The sequence below is a fragment of the Hyperoodon ampullatus genome, assembly GCF_949752795.1.
Source record: "Hyperoodon ampullatus genome assembly, chromosome: 16".
In the NCBI taxonomy this organism is placed as follows: Eukaryota; Metazoa; Chordata; class Mammalia; order Artiodactyla; family Ziphiidae; genus Hyperoodon; species Hyperoodon ampullatus.
Window position 1 is genome coordinate 62,297,310 of NC_136929.1, and position 25,677 is coordinate 62,322,986.

A 25,677-nucleotide genomic window follows, 5' to 3' on the forward strand; every position below is an offset into this window, starting at 1 on the left:
GATGTGGCAAACTTTTTTTTTTTTAAGATTTTTTTGATATGGACCATTTTAAAGTCTTTATTGAATTTGTTACAACATTACTTCTGTTTCATGTTTTTTTGGTCGCGAGGCACATAGGATCTCAGCTCCCCGACCAGGGATTGAACCCGCACCCCCTGCATTGGAAGGCAAAGTCTTAAGCTCTGGACCGCAGGGAAGTCCCAATGTGGCAAACTTCACTGCTGTCTTATTTTAAGAAATTGCAGTAGTCACCCCTACCTTCAGCAGCCACCACGTGATCAGTCAGCAGCCATCCACACTGAGGTACTGACCGAAGGTGAGGGGGTGGGGTGAGGTGGGGGGATGGGGGAGTCAGTATATATACGATTTTAGTGAAGGGGAGATGCATGCAATCAAGCACACCTTTTGGCAGCAGGTTGCTGCTAGTCACGAGGAGCACAGGTCTCCGTTAATGATTTTAGTGCTTTTCTAGATATGAGACGATACAAGAAATTGGGCTCATAAAATCTCCTGAAAATATCTAACTATCTGAAGGCCTGTTCTGCCAGTTTTTCCCAAAGCCCAGAGTGCCTCATTCCTGATCTCCGCCCTTAACTCCTTTCAGGGAGTGCCGAAGGTCAGTAACTGCAGTGGCCAGTGACTTCATTTTTGTAGAACCACGTGGCGAGTGACAATTCTTAGTTGGCTGTGGCAAGACCCTCCACTGGCAAAAAGATTACAACTCACTGAAGGCTCAGAGGATGGTTAGCATTTTTTAGCAATAAAGTTATTTTTAAATTAAGATATGTACATTATTTTTAGACATAATGCTATTGGACACTTTACAGACTGCAGTATAGTGTAAACCTAACTTTTATATGCACTGGGAAACCAAAAAATGCCTGCTTGCTTTACTGTGATGGTCTGGAATTGAGCCCACGGTATCTCTAAGGTATGCCTGTACTAAAAAAATTATTGAATAAATGGTGATGACAAGAAAATACCTACATCAAAAGGTTTTGTGAGGATTAACTGAGTGTACCTGGAGGAATATAAAGTGCTTCAATACAGTGTCCAGCACATAGTAAGCTCAATAATGTTCGCTAATACCATTATCAAAGGAATCCAGAAGAGGGTGAGGCGTGGCATGAGCAGAGGCAGTTACAGAGTGTCAAGAAGAGGCAGGTCTTGAGCTTGATCTGGAAAGATAAGGATTTTTCCGCTGGGCAGAGGGATGGGGGCGCGGCAGGGGGTTGGAAGAGTCTCCTCTTCCATACAAGCTGCCCCTCCCTCACAGGTGCTCTCCCAGCTCCTCCATTAAATGCAGAGTCATCCCACTAAGAATCATCTATTGACCAGCCTCTCTCTGCCCATCCATTAAGCCATTTATCTTTCATTTCTAGGCCACCAGGGCCTAGATGAATTTCACCCCAAAAGGGCGCACAATAATGTTGTCGAATTGATTTCTGCAATCTGTAGAAAAGGCACAGGCTACTCTTCAGACCAGCAATCCTGGCCTGGGGATCTATCCTAGAGAAATACTCAAAGGTCAGCATGAAAAATCACATACAAGGGTGTCCACTACAGCATGGCTTGTGAGGGGGGAAAAACAGAAGCAACCAGAATGTCCACCCGTGAGAAAAGAATAAATACACTATGGTGCATCCATACTGTGCAGAGGTGAAACTAAGTAACACAGATGCTTATGTACCAGCATGAAAAATCTCCAAAATATATTGTTAAATGGAGGGGGGAAGGTTGGAGGGGGACTTCTCTGGTGGTCCAGTGGGTAAGACTCCATGCTCCCAAGGCAGGGGACCCAGGTTCCATCCCTGGTCGGGGAACTAGATCCCACATGCACGCCACAACTAAGAAGCTTGCATGCCACAACTAAATAAAAAAAGATCCCGCGTGCCGCAACTAAGGCCCGGTGCAGCCAAAATAAATTAAATAAATTAAAATAACAACAACAACAACAAAAGGTTGGAGAATACACACTACATGATCTCATTTATGTAAAACAAGCAAATATTCTATAACCACACACACAAGAACCTAAAGATTTCTCTGGAGATATAGATAAGCATTAACACGATAGATACGTGTTAAAACCACTGTGCGTTTCAAAACTGTGCCTGAGGACTTCCCTGGTGGCACAGAGGTTAAGAATCCGCCTGCCAGTGCAGGGGACACAGGTTCGAGCCCTGCTCCGGGAAGATCCCACATGCCGCGGAGCAACTAAGCCCGTGCGCCACAACTACTGAGCCTGCGCTCTAGAGCCCGCGAGCCACAACTACTGAGCCCACGTGCCACAACTACTGAAGCCCGCACGCCTAGAGCCCGTGCTCTGCAACAAGAGAAGCCACCGCAATGAGAAGCCCGCGCACCGCAACGAAGAGTGGCCCCCACTCGCCAAAACGAGAGAAAAGCCAGCGCGCAGCAACGAAGACCCAACACAGCCAAAAATAAATAAGTAAAATAAAACATTTAAAAGTGGAAGTATTTAAAAAAAAAAACTGTGCCTGAAAAATATTAAGTTTTCAATGAGCATTTGCTGAATGAATGAAGATGTACGTACATGAGCAGAAAAAGACTGGAAAATGAATCTGCTTTTCGTGCTAAATATTTCTGTACTGTTTGCATTTTAAGAGGCCGCACTAATGTATTACTTGCGTAATTTAAATGAACTCAAAATAGCTCTTCAAAAACAAACAAAAAACCGTTGCAGGACCTGGATAGATCATGAAGGGGTCTATGCACCAACTCTTGAATAACTTTTCAAGGTAGCTAATTTAATCGTACTGACCAATCAGGCATCTTACACAGCAACTCAACTCTCACTTTACCTCTCCAGCATCAAACTTCTCAACAGCAGACGAACAGAAAAGTGGTGCGTTTTAAACTGTTCTGAAAAACAGTTAATAGCATGCCCTTCCTAAAGGGTGTTCTAACAAACCACGCGCCGGGCCTTCCCCGCGCACACCAAGGAACACAGTAAGGACCGCGGGTGGGCGCGAAAGGTCCTCCAGGCAGGTGTGCGCACACGGAGTCCCGGAAAGGAAACTCACTCTCCGACTTGCCTTTTCACGATCTGTAATCTGTCTCTCCTGCTGAGGCTTCATCTCCCGGAGGAACTAATTTCTTCTGTTATGCAGCCCAGAGCCCAAGGTCACCTGGTCAGGGGAGGAGAAGCGCGATGTTAAAACCCCGGGAGAAGAGGCGCGCGCAGTGGATGGCATCCTCGTGGTTCGGTTCTAACCCGAACCGACACCTGCATTTCAGAAGAGGAATCGTCAGCCCTCATCCCACCTGCTAATTCAAATTTGCGCGCCATTGCGCCCCTGGTCCTGAGGGGCGCAGGGATGAGCACCAGAGGGGAGGGTGGGCCGGGAACCCTCACCCACACCCGGAGACGGGCCTGCCGGTGCCCGAGCGTCCTCGGCCGAGCTGAAACCCAGGCGAGGCGGGCCCGTCCCCGCTCCCGGGTCTCCGCTACCTCTCGGGCCGGTGTGCAGAGGTCTTCAGCCTCGGGCGTGCGCCGGAGAGAAAAGGAGGGAGGGCGAGCCGCGTAGACCAGGGCGGGAGATGCAGATCCCAAGGCTCGACCACCGCCGGCTGGGAAGGTGCGGCGTGGCGAGGGCCGGCTTCGGGTCCGCTCTGCGCAGCTCCCTCCGGAGCGCCGCGCCTGGCTCCAGGGCGCCGCGGGTCCGAAATGCCGCAGCCGCTGCGGGAGTGAACTCCGCACCTGGAAAATCGATCTGAGACGCGCAAGAGCCTCCCATTGGTCTCCAACGGGCGGCAGGCTCTAGACTGGGGGCGGGGGCGCCAGAGCGGGGTCTTCAGTGGGGGAGGGGGCCGAGGGCGGGAGCGCCGGCTGTCCATCACAGGCCACGCCCTCCCCATGCCCAACGCCCCCTATGGCTCCGCCCATGGGGGGCCGGGCCCGAGTACGCCACGCCGAAAACGCCTCCACCCCCGCGGGAGATTCTATTGGCTGGAAGGCCGTGGGAAGCTACTATCAGCAACCAATTGAAATGCAAATCGCCCCTGTGTAGGCGGGGGTGACCGCGCGCTTCCTCAGGAGCCAATAGAGAAGAGGAACAACGAAGCGCTTCCCGACATCGTGGGTCGGCGGAAGATGGCGGCCGCCGAAAGGGGTTGGTGTTTGTGCGAGTTATTGAGGTGAGGAGCGGGTGGTGTGGGCTCGCAGGCGTTTTCCGTACCGCAGTTATACTTGTTCTCCCAGTGCGACTAATGTTTGAGAGGAAGGGCTTTCCTTGTCCCGAATCTAAGCTATTTTCTCAAGGTCAGTGACCGTTTCCTCTCTCTTTGGGGTCTTTTAGATAGACAAAGAGGCTGCGTTAAAACTCAGTTTACCGCGTTTTCTTTCCCTGCCCCACTGCTGGCTGAGGGCTCGAGTTTCCCTCCCGGCTTTAGCTTTTTCTTTGTCTTATTCGCACTTCTATTCGTCTGTCATAAATTATTCGCATTCATTCCTCATTGTCCTTTATGGTTGAGCCACGAATCATTTTCCAATCTATCAATGTTCTTTTTGGTGAAGAAGAAACCGGGTCTTCATTTTTCTTGTCTTAGTTTGTCTTCTTTCACTCACCAGAACTGTCGTTGTTAGCGTGTGTCATTTAAATGTCAAGTTTATGTTGAATCCTCTTCTTGATTTTCCATTGATTTCTTTTCTGATTGATGTAAGAATAGTTATATAAAATATTTCTACCTTGTTGTCATTGCATAGGTAATACGTTGTTTCTTGTAGAAAAGTTAGGAAATAAATGAGCAAAACAGAAGTCTCCAGGAATGCTACCATCCAGAGATAACTATTGTTAACATTTTGGTGAAAAAACTCCCAGACCTTTTTTCCACATTTGTTGTTGTAATATTACTGTATTTTACATGTGTTGACTTACACTAGTAAAACAGAAGACCTAGTATATTCTACCTACACAGCTCTTTTAACACTTACATGTTTTTGTTCAGGTTGAAATTTTATCATTAATACGATAGCATCGTGAATAGCAGTGTATATGTATTCTCTCCAAAATTCAGGTATTATTTCTTCATTATTGCCCCCTCTGCTTCAAATTCTGTAATGATTATTTAAATCATTGGAACAGGAAAGTCTATTTTCAGAGCGTTCATATTCTTCCCTGCCATTTGAAATATCCCAAACCCCCTGCTTTGCACATAATAATGACTAAATAAAAGTTTGCTGAATGGAATGATTCACTGTTGATTACAGTTATCTTTTTAAAGTCTTGTGTTTAAATATGAATAAATATTTAATGGCACACATTTTAGTTATATTTAAACAAATTCTAAAATGGTTAATTTTGATGTGCAGGTACTGTAGGATGTTTAATAAATTTCTTTATAGAACCTGTATGTGTATCTTTGAAACTAACAGACTCAAAACAAAGGACTGGTTCAACTTTAGTCATTAATATGATTTTTTTTTCTGATTTTCAGTTGAATAGTTCAGTTTGAAAATCCTATCACATTTATTTTCCCACTTAAGTCATTTGAAGGAAATGTCGTAAAAATCTTTGGATTCTGTGAGTCAGCTACATTTTAAATTAAACAGACTTTTTGTCTTGTCCTGGGAAAGCTAACTATCCAAGATAATATGGCTTTTATGGACTGATATATTCCAAACATTAAGTGGCCAATCTTACCACTTCTGTCAAGCTCTCTTCATCCTTTACAGCAGTGGTTCTTAAAGTGTGGTCCATAGACCCCTGCAAATCCCCAAGACCCTTTCAGTGGGTCCTCAAGGTCAAAATTATTTTTTTAATAATGTTGGGATAACGTTCATTTTGTTGACATTTGCACTGATAGTGCAAAAGTAATGGTGGATAAAACTGCTACTTAGCACAAATCAAGGCAGTGACATCAAACTGTACTAGTAGTCATTGTGTTTCACCTCCATGCACTTGCTAAAGCCAGTTTTTCTTAAGAATGTCCTTGATGAAGCAGTAAAAATTATTAATTTTCTTAAATCTCAACCCTTGAGTACATTATCTTTTTAATATTCTGTATGACAAAATGGGGGGAACACATAAAGCACTTTGACATACCGAAGTAAAATGGTTATCTCAAAGAAAACCTCTAGTATGATTGCCTACATTGCAAGTTGAATTAGACACCTACTTTTTACAGGACACAGTTTTTATTTGAAAGACTGACTGACAGACAAACTGACTTGGGTATTTAGTAGATATTTTCTTGAAAATGAATGATTGACCCTGTCACTTCAAAGAAAACAAGTGACTGGGAATTCCCTGGCAGTCCAGTGGTTAGAACTCTGCATCCACTGCAGGGGGCACAGGTTCAATCCCTGGTTGGGGATCCCCAAAGCTGTGTGTGCGGCCAAAAAAAACCAGAAACAAAGAAAACAAGTGACAGAATTTGTTGCTAATGATAAAGTTTGAGTTTTCAAGTGAAAGTTAGAATTTTGGGAAACTTGTATCTGCCATTCTGACCTTGACCATTTTCCAATACTTAAAACATTTTTCCTGATGAGATGGGTAGTAATCTTAACAAATGTGATTTTGGGGTATTGTATAAAGAAATGTGTCAACATTTGGAAACTCTCCATAGCTCATGAACCGATATTGCCCAAATAAGTCACAGTGTTACAAAATCACATACAGAAAAGTTCCATTCAAAGGGCAAGATAAACCAATAGATTTCAGTGTAACAGAGCATGGAAAGGGCATTGATAGGGTTTCAGATTCCATGTTGCAATTAACTGTTAAGAAATTGCCACTTGTCTAATTTGGTATAGTATTACAGAAGGATTTAGTAGCCAGAATAGGCCATTTAAAAATACTCCTCTCTTTTCCTGCTACGTATGTGAGTGAGCCTGGGTTTTCTTCATATACTTGAACCAGAACAACATATCATTACAGATTGAATGCAGAAGCACATATGAGAAGCCACTGTCTTCTGTTAAGCCAGACATTAAAAACAGTGACATCCTCCTTACTACTTTTTTTGGTTTAGAAAACATACGTTTTTTTTAAATAAAAATATGTTTGTTATATAATGGGTTTATTTCTTTAATGGATTCATAATTTTTAAAAAGTTTCTCAGTTTTAATGTCTAATATGTTAAATATTGGTAGATATAATCAGTGTAACAGTGGTTCTCAATCAGAGGTGATTTTGCCCCTGCAGGACATTTGGCAGTGTCTCAAGATATTTTTGATTGTCCTGTTTGGGAGGATACTCCTGGCATCCAGTGCGTCAAGACCAGGGATGCAGTTAAACATTCTATAATGCACACAACAAAGAATTATCTGGTCCAGAATGTCAGTAGTGCTGTGGTTGAGAAACCTGATGTAAACAAAAACTGTATGGAGTCCTCAGCAGTTTTTAAGAGTATAAAGGTGTCCTGAGACCAAATCATCAAGTAATGGACTTGTTCACAATAGGAAATCCCACATGAGAAATTTATTTCAAAACTAAATATCAATAAAATATTTATTCCTCTAAAGAATTTGTATGTTTTCTACTTAGGGACAATGAAAACTATGTAACTACACAGAATATCCCCCTATTTGGTTTTGTCACTAAGCAGCCCAGAACCCAATCTGCTGTTCACTGCTGTGTACAAATTTAGAGCCTGCATCTCTGTGCCCTCCACCCCCGTCTCCACTCCCCTCCCCACGCCCCAACATACTTTAACCGTATATGTTCCCTGGTCTTGACTTTTCATTATTTAAGTTTTAGTATTTTATTGTTTTTATGTCTTATAGGCCCCTCAAATCCTTTATAAAGGGTAGGCAGCGTATTAAAAAAAATGGTTAGGTACCAGCTATATTAGCCAACCCTATGAGAAAACCATACCTTGAAAAAACAATTTAACATAATTTAAGAGACATCTGAGGAGAAACTAACACAGCATTGTAAAGCAATTATACTCCAGTAAAGATGTTAAAAAAAAAAATTCTCACACACATGAAGTACTGTTTCATAATGTTGTGAGAAAGCCAAGGTAACGGTTTCTATTATTAAAAGTCTTGCATTTCGGTATGACACATTTGTCGTATTGAAACACCCCCCCCCGCAGAAAAAGAGACATCTGAGGATGTAATAAAATTTTGCTTTCAGTCAACAAATGTTTTTTGACTGCCTTCTCAGCCAGGTATGATGCTAGACATTGGGATATGGTGGTGAACAGGCCTGGGTCCTTTGCAGAGCCTCCGTCGACCTGGCAGTAATAGAGAACCTTGCAGCAGTGAGTGTGGGAGTGAGGCACATGGGAAGACAGTGGTTTCAGGGTCATGTAAAGAGATCAGATGCAAAACTCAGAACTGAACTGGAAAAATCTAAGCTCCATTCCCCTTCCCTCAAAAATTGTTCTACTTGGGAGTTCCCTGGCCGTCCAGTGGTTAAGACGCTGAGCTTCCACTGCAGGGGTACGGGTTTGATCCCTGGTTGGGGAACTAAGATCCCACAAGCCGTATGGCAAGGCCAAAAAAAAAAAAAAAAAAAAAAATTCTGCTTGAGGCAAAGTGAGATAATAAAGATGATTACTGTCTCACCAAACTTTTAACTATGGAATATTGACTATGGAATATTTCTTTGGATTACATATTGTCATTTTGAGGGTCAGATGCCTTTCCCAGTCATATCTTGTTTAGGTTAATAATTAAATTTATTTTAATCCCTTAACACATATACTGAGTTAGGAGAAAGGTGGCTCAACATTGATTTTTACTGCTGATTAAAAAGAAAAAGTACGTTGAATTGCCAGCATGCTGTGGAATTAAAGGGGACCTGCATTTTTGACATTAGATATTTTGTAGCATTAGAATTTTAATAACTGAGTATTTTGTTAGACTCACGAGCTATAAAAATTTTCTTTGCTGCTAATATATAAAGCAGTTATGTGAAAGTAGACTTTAATTTGTAGCCTTTCTTTTTTTAATGGGCATTATATTATATCCATTTTCACCCTCCTTCCTCTCATTTCAGGTTTTTTTATTCATTATTCTTCCCTGGGCTAATTGTATGTGGAGTTTTATGTGTGTGTTTACTCATTGTCCTTTGGGGAATCAGACTGCTGCTACAGAGAAAGAAAAAGTCGGGCTCAACTAGCAAAACTGGGAAAAATCAAACGGTGATTGCATTTTTCCATCCCTACTGCACCGCTGGCGGAGGAGGAGAAAGAGTGTTATGGTGTGCCTTAAGGGCTCTACAGAAAAAGTAGGTATGCATCTTTCTTAACAATTTGGTATATTGTTACTGTTTTTGTAAAAGATCATCACCCAGAATGTATCTTTCTATAGTCATAGCCAGGGATTCCTTTTTTAAACTATTCTTCAGTAAGGAAACACTGCTCATATGCCAACCTGTCTTACAATATCCTACTGCATTTTACTTGATATGATAAAGAAACAGAAAGGGAAAGTATCTGCCCTTTTATGGCATAATTTAGTGGGGATAACTTGAGAGAGTATGTGGAGAAGAGATTGAATAATAAACAGAAATATACCAAGTACTGTGAAGCACTTTAAACCTGAATACTTTTAGTCAGTGGTGGCACACAGGAAATAATGTCTCTGAAAGCATCTATTTGATTCTGATTTTGATACCATTATCAGTTGGACAGTCTTAAGTAAGTTACCATGTTAGAAAGCATTTGGTGTTACACATCTTTTAATGTTCTAGGCTTCCTTCTCCCCACCCCTATCCCACAAGAAAAGAAAAGGCACAGCAAAATACAGGTTTCATTATTGTTTTATTATATGAGGAAAACTATTATCCCTCCATGGCGACCCTACTTCCTGGCACAGGCCCTTCATTCAGTTTCAGAGTCTTCCCACGTAATGCCCTTAGCTCTGCATTTCTACATTCTTGGCCCTTCTTGGCTTCTAGCCACCGTCCCTGTGTATCCTCTGCCATCTCCCATAACTGCCTAAACCCAGAGAATTTTCTTAAATCCCAGCTTAATTCCCACCTCCTTGACGCCTTCCTACTGTAGTCCATACTGTTCTTCCCTTCTCATAACACTGTGCATTAGCCTTGTCTCTAGATTACCCTTGAGGGCAGTGGTCAAGTCTCATGATATCTGTACTCGTACTCCCCAGCAACCCCTATTACTCCTCTACCTGACTGATGAGAAAAAAATCCAAATAATTAGTATGACGTAGAAGACACTTTTTCGTCTTGCTTCTGCCACATTTTGTTTCTCATCCCTCCCGTCCCCTCACACATACTTTGCTCCAGCACACTGACCCAGGAGCATCGCGCCCTCTCAAGATTCCTTGCCTTTGCATCTAGTGTTCCTTTTTTTCTGAAATAACCTTTTTCTCCTTAGGTAAGTCCTACAAGTCTTTCCTGACTCAGCATAAGCTACAGTACACTTTTCATTCAATCTCCCTATACTTGGGGAGTGGGGGAAGCGGGGAGGACCTCCTGTGTATTGGGTTGGCCAAAAAGTTCGTTCGGGTTTCTCTAACATCTTGCAAAAACCCCAAAGCAACTTTTTGGCCAACCAGTATCAAGCACTGTTCTAAGGGGTTGAATTTAAATGGTGAACAAGATAGATCAAGTCCCTCTTACGGACCTTAGATTTCAGTTGAGAGAGAGACAAGATAATAAACGGAAAATATCAAAGGGTGAGAAGTGTTATATAAGAAATTCAAATAGGGTAATACGAGAGTGACTCCACCCTTTCGACTGAGTAAATTAGGTACAGTCTGTGAGGAAATAGCACAACTAAATTCTGACCGACAAAAATAGCTGACGTTTACTGAGCTTTTCCTGTCTGCCGGGCATGGTTCGAAGCGTTTCACACGTGTCAGGTGACTCAGCCCTCATTACAGCCTAGCGAGGTGGCTGCTGTTATCCTCCTGTGACAGACAAGGGAACTGAGTTCCCAGAGCCCATGTTCTAAACATGCGCTCTGCTGCTCACTTTATGAAAAGACAGTAAGGGTGAGAAAAGAATTCAAAGCAGAGGGAGCAACTGCTGCAAGTCCCCTAAGACTGGAAGGAGCCTGGCTTGTTCAGAGAAGGGAATCCAGTTTGGCTGAACCCTGCTGAGCAAGTGAGAGAGTTGGGGGGCAGGGGGTTCCAGAGGGAGGTGGCGCCCAGTACGCAGGGTTTGGAAGTTGACAGGCCCTGTTTGGAATCCTTCATGCTCAAACTGTTGCAGTTAGATGGCAGCTGGGGCTGGAGTTGTCGGAAGGCTTCTTCCCTCACAGATCTGGTTCCTGGGCTGGGATGACTGGGTCAGGCATCTCTGTCACCAAGCAGTCTCTCCGTGTGACTAGCTTGGGCTTGCACACGACATGGCGGTCTCAGGATAGCAGGACTTCTTACATGACAGCTGTCTCCCCTTAGAGTGAAGTAGAAAGGTGCCAGTCTCTTAAAGCCTGGGTCCAGAAACTGTCACAATGTCACTTTTGCCATATTCTATTGGTAAAAGCAGTCAAGAGCCCACTGTTACTCCAGGGGAGGGGACATAGATCCACCTCTCAATGGGAGAAGTGTCAAAGGTTTTGTGGCCGTCTTTAAGCTGCCAGAGATGACCATCCTTTTTACATTTTAGAAGGCTCAATCTAGTTGCTGGGAGGGGGGCTAGGGAGGAGTGATTAGATGCTCATCCTTTAGACATCACAGCACCCTGGGGTCTTCATCAGTACACAGCACATTATTTGTTTATATATCTGTTCTCTCCACTGGACTGAGCTCCTTAAGGATAAAGACTCTCCATCATCCCTTATTCTCTAGAACCTAGTAGCTCACACTAGATAGTTAATAAATGTTTTATATGACTCAGAGAATAATCATAAACACAGCCAGAGTGAGGCCAAAGTGTTAAAATCATAAGAACGTACTTTTCCATATTTCCATTATAATTATATCTAATTGTGATGCAGGCACAAGGTCTTGCTTAAAACCTTTGTGCAATTCTCAGATTAAAAACACTAATGCTTTAGCATTTATGATCGTATCTAAAGATACCTTTAGTGAATTTTAACTCTTGTTTATGAATATTTTATTAATATTTCATTACCATTATAATGCTGAGAAAGTTGTCAAAATTTTTGAATACTTCTTGAAAATGTCTCATTTATAAATCAGTAATTTTGTTGATGTCTGCTGGAGGGAAACTCTTAGTGGAGGAAAAAGCAAAGAACTAGAAGTCTCCTTCGGAGGACTGACATTTTAGTTATAGGGCATTGGAAGACCCAGGAGAGAGTGGAGTCAGTAAAAAACATTTTTTTAGTCTAAAAATAAGCTGCTTTATGATTGTGAGAAAATAATTATCTACAACCTAAACTGATTTTAACCTAAACTAATGAAATTCTTAACTGTTACATTCTGTTTTAGGTATCCTGAAGCAGTTTATGTTGTTTATACTGGTGATGCTGATGTCAGTGGTCAACAGATACTGGAAGGTGCTTTCAGAAGATTTAACATCAGATTAACTTGCCCAGTGAAGTTTGTTTTATTAAGGAAGCGCTACCTTGTGGAAGATGCACTCTATCCTCATTTCACACTGCTGGGCCAAAGTCTGGGATCCATTTTTCTTGGCTGGGAAGCTCTGATGCAGTGTGTTCCCGATGTTTACATCGATTCTATGGGCTATGCTTTCACGCTTCCTCTGTTTAGGTATTTAGGCCGTTGCCGAGTTGGAAGCTATGTTCATTATCCCACCATCAGCACGGACATGCTCTCTGTAGTGAAGAATCAAAATGTCGGATTTAACAATGCAGCCTTCATCACCAGGAATCCTTTTCTAAGCAAAGTAAAGCTTATCTACTACTATTTATTTGCTTTTATATATGGGCTTGCTGGTTCTTGCAGTGATGTCGTCATGGTCAATTCTTCTTGGACGCTAAACCATATTCTCTCACTGTGGAAGGTTGGGAATTGCACTAATATTGTTTATCCACCTTGTGATGTGCAGACGTTTCTGGACATTCCCTTACACAAGGAGAAGACAACCTCAGGACGTTTACTGATTTCGATTGGCCAGTTCAGGCCTGAAAAGAACCATCCTTTGCAGATCAGAGCCTTTGCTAAATTGCTGAATAAAAAGGAGGCTGAGTCACTTCCTCCACTTAAACTTGTCCTCATTGGAGGTTGTCGTAACCAAGACGATGAACTTAGGGTAAACCAACTGAGAAGGCTTTGTGAGGACCTAGGAGTTCAAGAAGACGTGGACTTTAAAATAAACATTCCATTTGATGAATTAAAGAATTACTTGTCTGAAGCAACAGTTGGTCTACATACCATGTGGAACGAGCATTTTGGGATTGGTGAGTTTGTCCTGTAAACAACTTGTTTGGTGCCATGAGATATACATTTTAGGTGATTTTGATAAAATGATAATATTCCGGAAGTTTTCAGCAAGTCCTCAGTCTCTTCCCCGAGTCCACCAAGTGTACTTTCCTCATTTGAGACCCTGTAAAACATATAATCAATAATAATAGCTAATGTTTATTGAGCACTCACTGTGTGGCGGTCACTCTCAAGGTCTTTACAAGTATTATCTGATTTAACTCTCTCTGGAACTTCACTTAATAGGTATTATGATTATTTCCATTTTGTAAACTCAGACACAGAGAGGGTTTAGACCTTGCCTAAGTTCAGTCACGCAGTAAGAGAGCCCAGATTCGAATCCAGACAGCCTCTGCTCTTAACTACTGTATTTTCTCTCCCCACCTAACCCCATCTATGTGCTGGTTCAGATTCCTGGGCCTCATGCTAATCCCACCGAGCAGCCACATCAGAATCTCTGGGTGGGCCCAGGTGGAGGTGTTTTGGTAAAGCCCCTCAGGTGATTCTGTTGTGCATCAAAGGCCGAGAGCCCCTGTCTCCAGGTAGGCTCCTCAGAAGAACCTTTTGGTTCTTTTATTGATTGTGTGCTCATTACTGGAATGGCCTCAGGTGTTCAGTTTGGACAGCCGTGTGAATGGTGGTGGCTTTCGCCCACAGAGGCCTCCAAGAGCAGAGGCAGTGAGGGGCTGAGTTTCGAGCATGTGGAGTGGAATTGGCTGAGGGACGTGTGTGGCCAGCGGGCCTCGTACGTGTGAGTCTGAAGTAAGGAGAGGGAGCTGGCCCAGGAGTACAGGCTGCGGAGTTGTCCGGGCGGGTACCGCAGCCCAGTGGGCATGGACGTGCATGTGGACGGGGTGGCCTAAGGGGAGTCTGCAGAGCAACAGGAGGCCCGCAGTGCAAAAGGCTGAGAACAGTGAGAGGCCACATGTTGGCAGAAGGGGAGCGAGTGAAGGAGAAGGAAGGAAACCAGGCAGAGTCATGGAAACCAAGGGAAGTGAGGGTTTGGGGAAGAAGGGAAAGGGCGACAGATTCCAGTGCTGCCCAGATGCTGGGCAAGATGAGGGCATGGGGGGCGACCTGGGCGAGAGCAGTGTCGACGGAGGAGTGGGCGTGAGGGTCACTGGTGGGGGGTGAGTGGAGCGCTGAGCGCAGATGAGCCAGTGGAGCTGGTGAGCGCAGCCCACGCTGGCCCTGGGTTATCTGTGAGGGGGAGATGGAAGGAGAGACACTGGCCAGGGGCGGACTTGTGACCTGGAGAGGGAGGGAGGGAGGGAGGGAGGGAGGGAGTGTGTGTGTGTGTGTGTGTGTGTGTGTGTGTGTGTGTGTGTGTGTGTGTGTGGAATATTATGGTGTAATCCATATTCTTCAAATAAGAGTTCAAATTAAAGCATTAGCAGAAAATTCTGTAGAGATTTCGCCCGTCTTGAAGAAACAGTTGTTAATGATTTAACTTCTCTGCTGTGCATCTAGGATGATATCAGCTCTGTACCATCCTTTGGAGAAGTAAGAAAACAGTGAACCAAATCATTTTCTGAAGGGCTTAGTTCTCTCTAGAAACATGGGTAAGAAAGGCTGGCTAGAATAATTTATATCCTCACCTACATCATTTGGCAGAAACTAATCAAAACTTTCATTTAGTTCAGCACTGCTATCGGGCGGCACACAGTTGTCTCAGATTTGCCAGAAATCCAGGTGGTTACAAAAGCACCAGCCTTACTCAGTGTGCCTCACGAAGATGGCTTACTTTTCTCCTGTTTTCTCCTAATGCTATAATTTGAACATTTTGGTTTTGATATCTTTTTTTTTCTAACTCAGGAATATTTTATATTTCAAAGTATTTAGGAATTCTTTAATAAGAAAAATAAAGACAATGGGATTATCTTTCAGGTTCTAAAAGTACCCATGAATTAAATCATTCACATCCCCCTCTTAAAAAACACAACAAAACCTTAAATCACATTGCTGTTAAGTTTTCTTGCAGTAAGAAATAAGACCAACCTGTGCTAGGGTACAAAAACCTGAAATTCTAAAAAAACAATAACCCTGAAATTCTGAGCATGAAAATAATTTATTGATTAGACATCTGGTTTATTCAAGCATAAGGCCTACCAAAGATAGAATTAACACAGCTCATGGAATGGGAAAAAAACCCCATCCAGCACCTGCTTTGTCTCAGATTTCCTGGGGACAAAATTTATGCATTCTGTACTACAGCCTCACCCTAAAGCATTCACATGTGCTTGATATTAACTCGAATAGGATATGAGAAACTTTCTGTACACTCAACTTGGCAAGCGTCATTAGTGATGCAACTTTCAAAAACATTCTTAGGCACAAGAAATAGCACTGCCTGCAGTTAGAGTCTTTGACAAAGAAAAGAATATCATTAAATATAATCTTACAAATAGGAAGAAAAATATACACACTTTTGCCAATGGATTGCTTCACCTATCACGAAAAATGTCACAAGCAGAGATTTTCTTTTGATGAGATTAAAACACCGATACTCAACTTTTAATGTTTTTGATATCTTTTTTTACCCCTTTTTATCTTTTAATATCCACTAGTTACCTACCATCTTGCTAATAACATTCTCTAGTCTTCTTTGCTTTATTATCTGCAGTATATTTACTTTTTATAGACTATTCTTCTATCTACTTGTTTGTTTTAGTAAAGACAAGTAGCATTATTATGAAGCTTTGATAACTAAAAAACTTAAAATTATTTTATTTTCACCAGGGAAGTTGAACGAGTGCATTTGTAGGCATACATTTACTTAAATCGCCCGTGAATCTTAAAATTTGTAATGGGTTCTGCTCATCCTTGTTCTTAGGAACACATTCAGAAACTTAAAAGATGACATGATTTCTGTTTCTCAGGAATTGTTGAGTGTATGGCAGCCGGCACGATTGTCCTTGCACACAATTCAGGGGGCCCGAAGCTCGACATTGTCGTTCCTCACCAAGGCGAGAGAACTGGGTTTCTGGCTGAAAGTGAAGAAGACTATGCTGAGACTATGGCCCATATTCTTTCCATGTCTGCGGAAAAGAGACTCCAGATCAGGAACAATGCTCGTGCGTCTGTAAGCAGATTCTCCGATCAGGAGTTTGAAGTGACATTCCTAATGTCTGTGGAAAAATTATTTCAGTAATTCCATATCTGTACAAACTAGAGATATTTTACATAAAATGGTTAGATACCTTCATATGTTAATATTTTTCTAAACTCATTCCCTATTGTAATAAAGTTAGTCTAAGCAAGGCCCTCAGCAGTATGTATATAACCAAGGTATTTATTTCGGTGGAAACAGGCAAAATTACCTAAATGGAAAAGGTAACCTTATATAGTTTAAATATAAAAATTTTAGACTAGTGTTTGGTCTCAAATTCTGAAAAATATGGGTCTGAAAGAAAAAAATGAACAATCTTTATTTTGGTATAATCCATATTTTTAAAATCCTATTTATCAAATCACTTTACTTTAGAAACCAGGAAAGAGAATTTCCTTTTAGAAAAAAGGAAATACTGGGAAAAAAATGGGTGATTGATAATTGATTAGTACTTTAGAATTATTTTGACATTTTTGGAACACAAAAATTCTGGTACGTTTAAATTCAAGCAATATTGTGGATAAAATTTTTGAATCTATCTAATGATCCTCTTAAAAGAACGAAAACTTTAAGCAGACTTAATCATGTTCTAAAAGCATGTAGTCAAAAGACAGGCTCACTGTGATTGCTCTGTGTGTGTGTGTGGGCATGTAGAGACCAGGGTACTGCCAGTAATCCTTTCCATTAACTAGGTATTTGTGAAAATAGCTTTATGTTTAGTGCTATCAGTACATTTTTATGGACCTCTCATTATCCCTTAACATTTTCATGTCCCAGAGGCTATGAGTCAGCTTTTTGAAGTCATTCAAGAGGTCTGAGTCAGAACATCACGGTAAGTTGTTTTTCTGATATTGAAGATATAATATTTGGATCCATCCACATGGTCTCTGTAATCAGCATCATGCATTGTAAGATAGTGAGGTAGCCTTTTGAAAAGAGCACTGGACTAGCAGGTAGAATAGCTGGACCTGACCTCAGCTTCATCGTTTACAAACATCTGACCTTTTGACACTAAAGCTGCTCCCTAATCTTTGAGTGTCAGCTTCTTTCTCTGTAACCTGGAGATGGTAATGGCTGTCCTCACTGCCTTTCATAGTTGTAATGAAAACAGGGAACACAGAAAGTATGTGAAAGTACTTTGAAAATTGTAAAAGTTACTTTAAAGGTAACAATATATAGTAAATGTCATCTAGAATCCTATCTTTATCAATGCATTACGATCCTATGTAGATTCTTGTTACTAAGCCAGTAACTAGGAATCAGTATAATTTAACAGGACTCCTATCCTGAATAACTAGCATGGAAAAGTGAATATGTACATGTGCAGATATGGCTGTTGAGACTATAACTTTTGACATTTTCTGCATACATAATCACTTCCTTCTAGGTCAGTAAATTGACCTCCTTCACAGTCTGATACACCTTTGTGCTAGGGGCATGTGAAAGAGGTACATTTTTCCTTTCCAGTCTCCTCTTGTCCATTCATCAATCCACCCAGCTTCGTTATCTGCTTCCAATTACATTATTGATTCGTCTGCAGGCCGTCTTCTCTCATCAGATCAAAAAGCACCAAAACAGAGCCCTGGGATGTTCTGACACACCAAAGTAGCTTTGTGTTGGAGAGTATTCAATTTAGAAAAGAAAAACTGGTGGAAATTGGAGCTGGAAGGAGCCCTACAAATTCTCCAGTCCAATTTTCTCTTATTTTCAACTTTACAGACAGGAACAATTTAAAGAACTTTGATTCTGTCAGTATCACAAAGTTGTTTAATGACAAAATCAGGATTACCACCCGGGGGTTCTGACCCCCAGCCTGGTGCTTTTTCTTATCTTATAGCTAGTTTTTGAAGCAAGATTCATTACCATTGCCCACTCAGCCTACCCATCCACCCAAAGAAAATCATGGGACTGAAGATAAAGAAATTGAAATGGACAGAGCAAAAGTAGAGGATATAGGAAAGGAAGAAAGGATTCTGAAATTCCACAAAACATTTTTAAGCTAATTTCTTCAAAATGATTTTCATTTATCACAAACCTATCATTAGAAAATTTGCATATATGTTTCCTTTCAGTGTTCCTAATGTGGTGTTAAATGTTTGTTTGTTTCTGAGTACTTGATACCATGAAGAATGTCAAAGCAATATGTCAGCTACTGTCTGCCTGGAGGAATTGAGTGACTGTTAATTCCTGTAAGACACTGCTTTTGAGTGGTCCAAACGTGCAGTTTTGAACCTACAGCAGTGGTGATTCACATTCTTATTTCCAGTTTTGCATAACAAACTACATGTTACATGTTCTTTGTATAGTAATTATTTGTATCTAAATATGATTTAGATTTAATAGGTACAAAGTCTATATCTAAATAAGATCTAAAGAAGTGGTTTTATTATCTTAGATACTTTTCCCAGTACAGTGCCTTTATACCCCTCATGTAGTCTCCCAATTCTGAATTATTTATTATCTACTGCTAATATTCCCAAGCTCCACATGCCAAGAATTTTTTTAAAGAAAGAAAAAAGTTTTTAAAGGCAAAACAAAACTGTTTTGCCTCTTGTACCCAAGAATAGGTTGTCAGGTTTAATAGCTTTTTTTTAATGAATAAATAAGTGAAGGTGTGTCTGCTAAATATGTCAGTGGGTACAATGAAAAAGTTACTTCCCACACTACTATATATAAAATAGGTAACTAATAAGAACTACTGTATAGCACAAGGAACTCGAGTATACTCAATACTCTTTAGTGACCTGTATGGGAAAAGAATCTAAAAAAGAGTGGATATATGTATATGTATAACTGATTCACTTTGCTGTACAGCAGAAACTAACACAACATTGTAAATCAACTATACTGCAATAAAAATTTTTTAAAAAGTTACTTCCATTAAACCACAACAAGAAGCTATGCAAATTACTAGAATCAAATTATGCCCATGTAATTTGCCCTACCTCACCCACTATTCCTCCTTCCCCACCCTAATTAAGGCCACCCTTGGCTTTGGAGAAGCCTCAGTTCCAATACTCTAGTGCTATGTGCTCACTTGGATCATGCATAACTGTTATAAGACACTTAGAAGGGAGGTTAAGGGTTGATAACACTTCTTGGTACTATTTAAAGAATGATCAAGTTGATAGATATACATAGTTACCAAAACACATGATTTTTCTAACAAAATTTATTCTAAAGACATACGCAAGTCTGATCAGTAGTTTCAATTTAACAGATGTAGCCAAGCCTAAAACCAGAGTAAAGCAATCAGAACTGGGCCTCAAGAACATGATTAAGGTAACAGTGTGTGTAAGATAGGTAAGGTGAATTGGGCTGGAGCAGGTTGAAAGACCTTGCAGATACACATACTTATCACACTGAATACTTCCTAATTTACAGCAAAGAACTCAAAATCTTAGAATGAATGATAAGGGTGGGTGGCTGTTACCTAAAGGAGATTTTAGCCAAGCATCTTGTTATTGGAGCAAACCTGACATGTTTATTCTTAAGCACTGACCTTAAGCATTCCTTTTTTTTTTTTTTTTCTGTATATAATTATCTTTGGGATTTTTCAGGAACCATGTTTCATTTTCCATGCTTTCAGGTACTGTTTAGAATGAGGATGATACCAGCAGATTCAGTGTCTGAACCAGATAATGTCCTGAAAGTAAATTAAACATGTATATACTGACCACTAAAAGAGCTGTAGAATTAAAGATGCTTCAATCCCTCAGGGTCATGTGTTACCTAGTTTGAAACTAACATAATGGTGAGAAATTGTTAAATATTCTTAGCCTCATGATGTGACCATACTGAGCCCTAAAAGAGTAGAATGTACTCTATACACCAAGTTGGAAGAACAGCCCCTCAGACATAACCAGGAAAATAAAGATAGAAAAGACTGGACACATCCCAGTTAGGGAAATCTTCATACTTACATGCCCCACGTTTAATATTATACCAAATGTAAATGCTAAGCAGACCTTAGGAATAATTTAACTAACCACTCCTCATCTTGGTTTACTTGGTTCAGCAATGCATCAATGTGCCAATTTAGTTTTATTTTCATTATAGACCAGATATTTCAGGCCGAATTCTACCACTTACATATAACCACTCTTGTCCTTCATAACAGCAGGTACAACAAATATCTGCTAAGCTCCAGGCACATGTTCAACACTGGGATTGTTATAATTAATACAAAAAGTTTAAGTCTAGTTTCCTGCCTCAGAGAGCTTACAGTCTTAATGAGGAAATTGTATTAGTATTTACTTACTCAGTTAAGAAACATTTTTAGCATGGTGCTAAGCACTATATATAAAAAGATCATCATAAGAAACAAAGACCAGATACAGTCCCTGCCTTCCAGAAGTTTATAATCTATACATTTGAAACTATTAGAAAATAATTCAATGAAACAATAAAATTATTATTTGGTACATAATTGACATGCCTTGTTCCTCTCCTTGCTCAATTACCTTACTCCTGTAAGTGTCAACATCAGCTTCAGAAAAGCATGTTCAGTATACCTTAAGAAATTTCAAAGTCATGGTTTTATAAAACGACAGATTATTTTAAATGAATGAGTTTGTATATTAGTTTTCTATCATTAGTTACAAATGACCACAAACTTAGTTAAAACAACAAAAATGTATTATCTTACAGTTCCATAGGTCAGAAATCTAAAGTGGATTTCAGCAGGCTAAAACCAAGGCGTTGGCAGAGCTGCATTCCTTCAGCAGGCCTTAGGGGTGAGTCTGTTTCCCTGCCTTTCCCAGCTTCTGCAGGCTGCCTGCATTCCTTGGCTTGTGGCCCCTTCCTCCATCTTCAAAGGCAGCAGCATCAAGCTGAATCCCTCTCAGCTGCCACCTCTCTGGTTCTCTCCTTTCCCTCCCTCCTCCACTTTCAAAGACTCTTGTGCTTACATTGAGCCCACCTGAATAATCCAAGATAACCTCCCTATTTTAAGGTCAGCTGATTAGCAACCTTAATCCATCTGCGACCTTAATTCCCCTCTGCCAGGTAAAAATATATTCACATCTTTGGGTGCGTGTGGGCTGAGGGGAGCCGCATTACTCTGCCAACCACACATGATCTGAAAGATTTCTTAGCGTAAAAATACTAATTTCTACATTCAGAAGTTAGTCCTATTGTCTAAATTGAGAAGAAAACTAATAAAGCCTTGGGATTACTGGAAAACCCTTACAATAAATGTATATTTATGACTGTTCCCGAAGAGACACTGTAATAGATACTAACTTGTTACTTAAAGAAAAAGTTCAATAATCACACTTGTATATTTTGACTGGTGGTTGATGTTCCTGGGTCTTCATCAACAATACAAATTTTGTCATCAGATGGAGTAAAAATACTCTCCAAACCTTCATTTAATTCTGCATATTTCTGTATGCCTATCCCCTCTTTCTTTTCAGCATCCTTAGAGGAACTGGAAACCTCGTCCCTTTTTTCTGCTTCTTTGGAAGTAGAGAGTTTTTCCAGGGATTCTACTACTTCATTTCTCAACTCATCTTCAGATTCTTCAAAATTTCTGAAATAATAAGCAGTAAAAATCAACTTTGGGATATCAAAACCCAAATGAATACATGTGAAAATTAGTGTCCCTTCTCATGCCCCACCCCCACTTGACCAGCTTTTTCACCCAGGTAATTATCATATCAGTCTGGTTTCTCTAAGGATGATGCACAACCAATGTTGGGAGAATCAGTATTCTGTTTCGCTGGATTTGTGTTCAATAACCTTTATTATATTTATTAATATCCATCTACTCTTAGTTTAAAAGAAGAGGAGGGAAGAGAAAAAAAGAAAAAAATAATAAGGTGGCTGCCATATACTGAGCCCTTCCTATGTGCTGGTCACTGCCCTGGAGCACTTTACACATAGTATATTTCATCTACTAATAACAACACTTGAGGTGGACAATATCATCATCAATTTATAAAGAAGCTGGGCTCAGAGGTTTTTAAAAAGTGCCCCAAAAAAATAAAAAAATAAAAAAAATAAAAAGTGCCCAAGGTCTCACAGCTCTTAATTAGTAGGACCAGGAATTGAAATTGTGTCTAAGGCTGCAACTCTGATGCTTTTAGAAAAGAAGAAGGGAAGATGGGCTTCCCTGGTGGCGCAGTGGTTGAGAGTCCGCCTGCCGATGCAGGGGACATAGGTTCGTGCCCCGGTCCGGGAAGATCCCACATGCCGCGGAGCGGCTGGGCCTGTGAGCCATGGCCGTTGAGCCTGCGCGTCCGGAGCCTGTGCTCCGCAACGGGAGAGGCCACAACAGGGAGAGGCCCGTGTACCGCCAAAAAAATAAATAAATAAATAATAAGAAGGGAAGAGACCAAGAAAATATCTCAAAGATCACGGATATTTAAGGGGCAAAGGAAAGAAACCTAGGAGGAGCTGGTAGGAACCAAGAGTGTTCGTCATGGAAGCCAAGGGAGCAGAGAATTTCCAGAGAGAGGGAGCAGTCACATAAGATGAGCACTGAGAAATGGTCATTGGACTTGGCAATTTCAAGGTAATAGATGACCTTTGCAGGAATATTTCAGAGTTCTCTGCAGCCGGAGCCATCATATAGTGGATCAAGAAAGCAATGGGAGGTTTGAAAAAGTGATGACAATGAGCTAAAACTCCTCTGAGGGGAGCCCTGCTCTGAAAGGACAGTATTATCTCAAGAACATAAGGGGAATGGGGTTTTTTGGTGTTTTTCACGATGGGAGAGATTTGGGCATGTTTATAAGCTGAGAGGAAGTAAGAGATGTTGAAAATACAGGAGAAAGGTAGATTAATTGATAGCAACGTGGTCACTGAGGAAAGACTGGGACTTAGAGCACCCGTGTAAGGAGGAGCTTTCAACAGGAAGGGAGACTGCTTTCCTCTGAGAAGGAAGATAGGGAGTGAGAAGGAGTCAAGGACGCATGTGTAAAAAATTCATGGATCTACACAACAGAGGTAATTCCACCTACAAAACACCCCCTCTGTGAAGTAGAAGGCAGGGCACGTGCTGAGAGCAAGGTGGATGGGGTGAGTGTGCACGACTGAGGGTTTGGAGGGAAGCTGACCAGGCATAGGATTGCTAGGTATCACAGAGGACTCCCCTAAAATTGGAGATCATCAATTCGGGGTGGACCAGTAATTATAGCTCCCATGTGTTAAGCTGCCATTACTCGGGTATGTGCTTACACAAAATCTTGCCTTTGTCTCCATTCCTCTACAACGTAATAATATGTCCGTGTGAATTTCTTTTCATTGATCCTGCTTGATTATTCTTTTATTTCCCAGATATCATGATTCGTGGCTTTCAATCATTACAAAAAGTTCACAGCTATAATTGCTTTGAATATTGCTTTTCATTTATTCTCTTCTTCTGGAATTCCTTTTAGATATACATTGCACCTTCATGCCTCTTAACACTTCTTTCACATTTTCGATCATTTTTTCCCCCTCAGATCTATTTTCTAGTTACTGATTCCTTCATTAACTCTATCCTGTTTTTAAACTGCTGAATTTTAATTTCTATTGGAAGGTTTTTTTCACGTTCAGTTCTATTGGTTGATTATCAAATCTTCGTGTTTTTGTCTGTTTGTTGTTTTTTGCGGTATGCGGGCCTCTCACTGTTGTGGCCTCTCCCGTTGTGGAGCACAGGTTCTGGACGCACAGGTTCAGCAGCCATGGCTCACGGGCCCAGCCGCTCCGTGGCATGTGGGATCCTCCCAGCCTGGGGCACAAACCTGTGTCCCCTGCATCGGCAGGCGGACTCTCAACCATTGTGCCACCAGGGAAGCCCCTTTCTGTTCTTTTTTGATAGACCTGCTTTTTTCTCATGTTTTCTTATTTTAATTAAATAATTTTAAATATACAATAGTAATTATTATACAAATATTAAATACTCATAATATTATCTGAAGTTGTTTATGACCTAATTTAGCTATTTGTTGTGTTTGCTGTCTCTCATAGTGGATTTAATCTTTGTGAGCTCATCTTCAGCAGTGCTTTAGTGAGAAACTCACTGTAACCTGGATTGAGGCTATATCCCTCCAGAGTGTTTTGTATGTGTTTCTTCTAGAGATCCCAAAGTATTACAATCTCTTACTGCTAATTTTAATGTTAATTTTTTAATGTACATGTTTCTAGACCATCCACGTATTGTAAATTCAAACTCCAAATCTGAGTGAAGACAAATCCATGGTTATAAATTTCTCAGGAAGTATTTTTCTCCCAGAGATTGAGCCAAGACAGACAAGCCACATTACTGAGCTTTTTTCCTAGACCACCCTTGCACTGAAGAGCAGCTCTTCAAGGGTTACATTTAGGAAGAATGGAGGGGAACCCAATGAAGAAAGCAAAAACCTGTCAGATATGTAGGAGATGCCAAGAGATAGGAAAGGAGGGAAGAAAATTTTAAAAACAAAACCAAAAAACCCCACAAAATACAAAAGAACCTCCAAAACAGAATGAGCCTGCAAACTAAAATTCCAAAACACAAGAATAAATCTAATGGTAAGAAGGGTGGGCAACAAATTTTTTTTTTAAGTTGGACCATGAACTAACTTGAGATGAAATTATTTTTATGGAGGCATTGGAAGAAATTTTCACATATTGGGGTATGGGGAAGTCATTCTGGCTTATACATGATTTGGCCTATACTTTATGTGACCTGGAACAGCCTGTCTTATGGCCAAACACACTTGTACATCTGCTTTAACCATTAAAGAGTGTTGACTCTGGGAGCTTCCCTGGTGGCACAGAGGTTAAGAATCCGCCTGCCAGTGCAGGGGACACAGGTTCAAGCCCTGGCCCGGGAAGATCCCACATGCCGTGAGGCAACTAAGCCCGTGCGCCACAACTACTGAGCCTGTGCCCTAGAACCCGGGAGCCACAACTACTGAAGCCCGCATGCCTAGAGCCCGTGCTCCACAGCAAGAGAAGCCACCGCAATGAGAAGCCCGTGCACTGCAACGAAGAGTAGCCCCCCTCGCTGCAACTAGAGAAAACCCGTGCGCAGCAACAAAGACCCAACGCAGCCAAAAATAAATTTTTTTAAAAAGTGTCCACTCTGAAGATAAGGATAAATGATTCCTGTTCCTATGACACCAATGCTAATACTCCTTCAAAGATGAGGGTCCCTTCCCAGACACCAAGGTCGTGCTGACTCGCTGTGTATGTGCTGATGTCTCTTTTGAAACCTTGAAGGAAGGTACCCCTGTCATATTTGATGTTTGTTCTTTGTTCTGACAAGATATAAGACTGTACTGAAAACCATGCTTCTCCAGAGGGC

The 25,677-nt window shown here is 41.2% G+C and overlaps 2 protein-coding genes across 2 annotated transcripts in view; one reads left to right on the top strand and one right to left on the bottom strand.

Annotated features, from left to right (window-relative positions):
• The first annotated feature begins 4,102 nt into the window (after nt 1–4,102).
• Nucleotides 4,103–16,552, top strand: ALG11 (ALG11 alpha-1,2-mannosyltransferase). The gene is made up of 4 exons (XM_079721586.1): nt 4,103–4,161; nt 8,973–9,203; nt 12,338–13,269; nt 16,171–16,552. Exons 1-4 carry the CDS (start codon nt 4,118–4,120, stop codon nt 16,440–16,442), a joined length of 1,479 nt encoding a protein of 492 aa, XP_079577712.1. The 5' UTR covers nt 4,103–4,117; the 3' UTR covers nt 16,443–16,552.
• A 5,119-nt stretch (nt 16,553–21,671) lies between these two features.
• Nucleotides 21,672–25,677, bottom strand: part of NEK5 (NIMA related kinase 5) — a gene marked incomplete at its 3' end in the record, with an annotated part of 62,282 nt that continues 58,276 nt past the window's right edge. The window contains exon 23 of the mRNA XM_079721585.1: nt 21,672–21,933. Coding sequence (XP_079577711.1) covers nt 21,672–21,933 — 262 coding nt within the window. The remainder of the gene's footprint in view (nt 21,934–25,677) is intronic.

Coding starts and splice junctions, on each gene's coding strand:
- ALG11 (XM_079721586.1), top strand. CDS start 4,118: ATGGCGGCCGCCGAAAGGGGTTGGTGTTTGTGCGAGTTATTGAG. Junction 9,204..12,337: donor TTAAGGGCTCTACAGAAAAA/GTAGGTATGCAT, acceptor ATTCTGTTTTAG/GTATCCTGAAGCAGTTTATG. Junction 13,270..16,170: donor GAACGAGCATTTTGGGATTG/GTGAGTTTGTCC, acceptor TCTGTTTCTCAG/GAATTGTTGAGTGTATGGCA.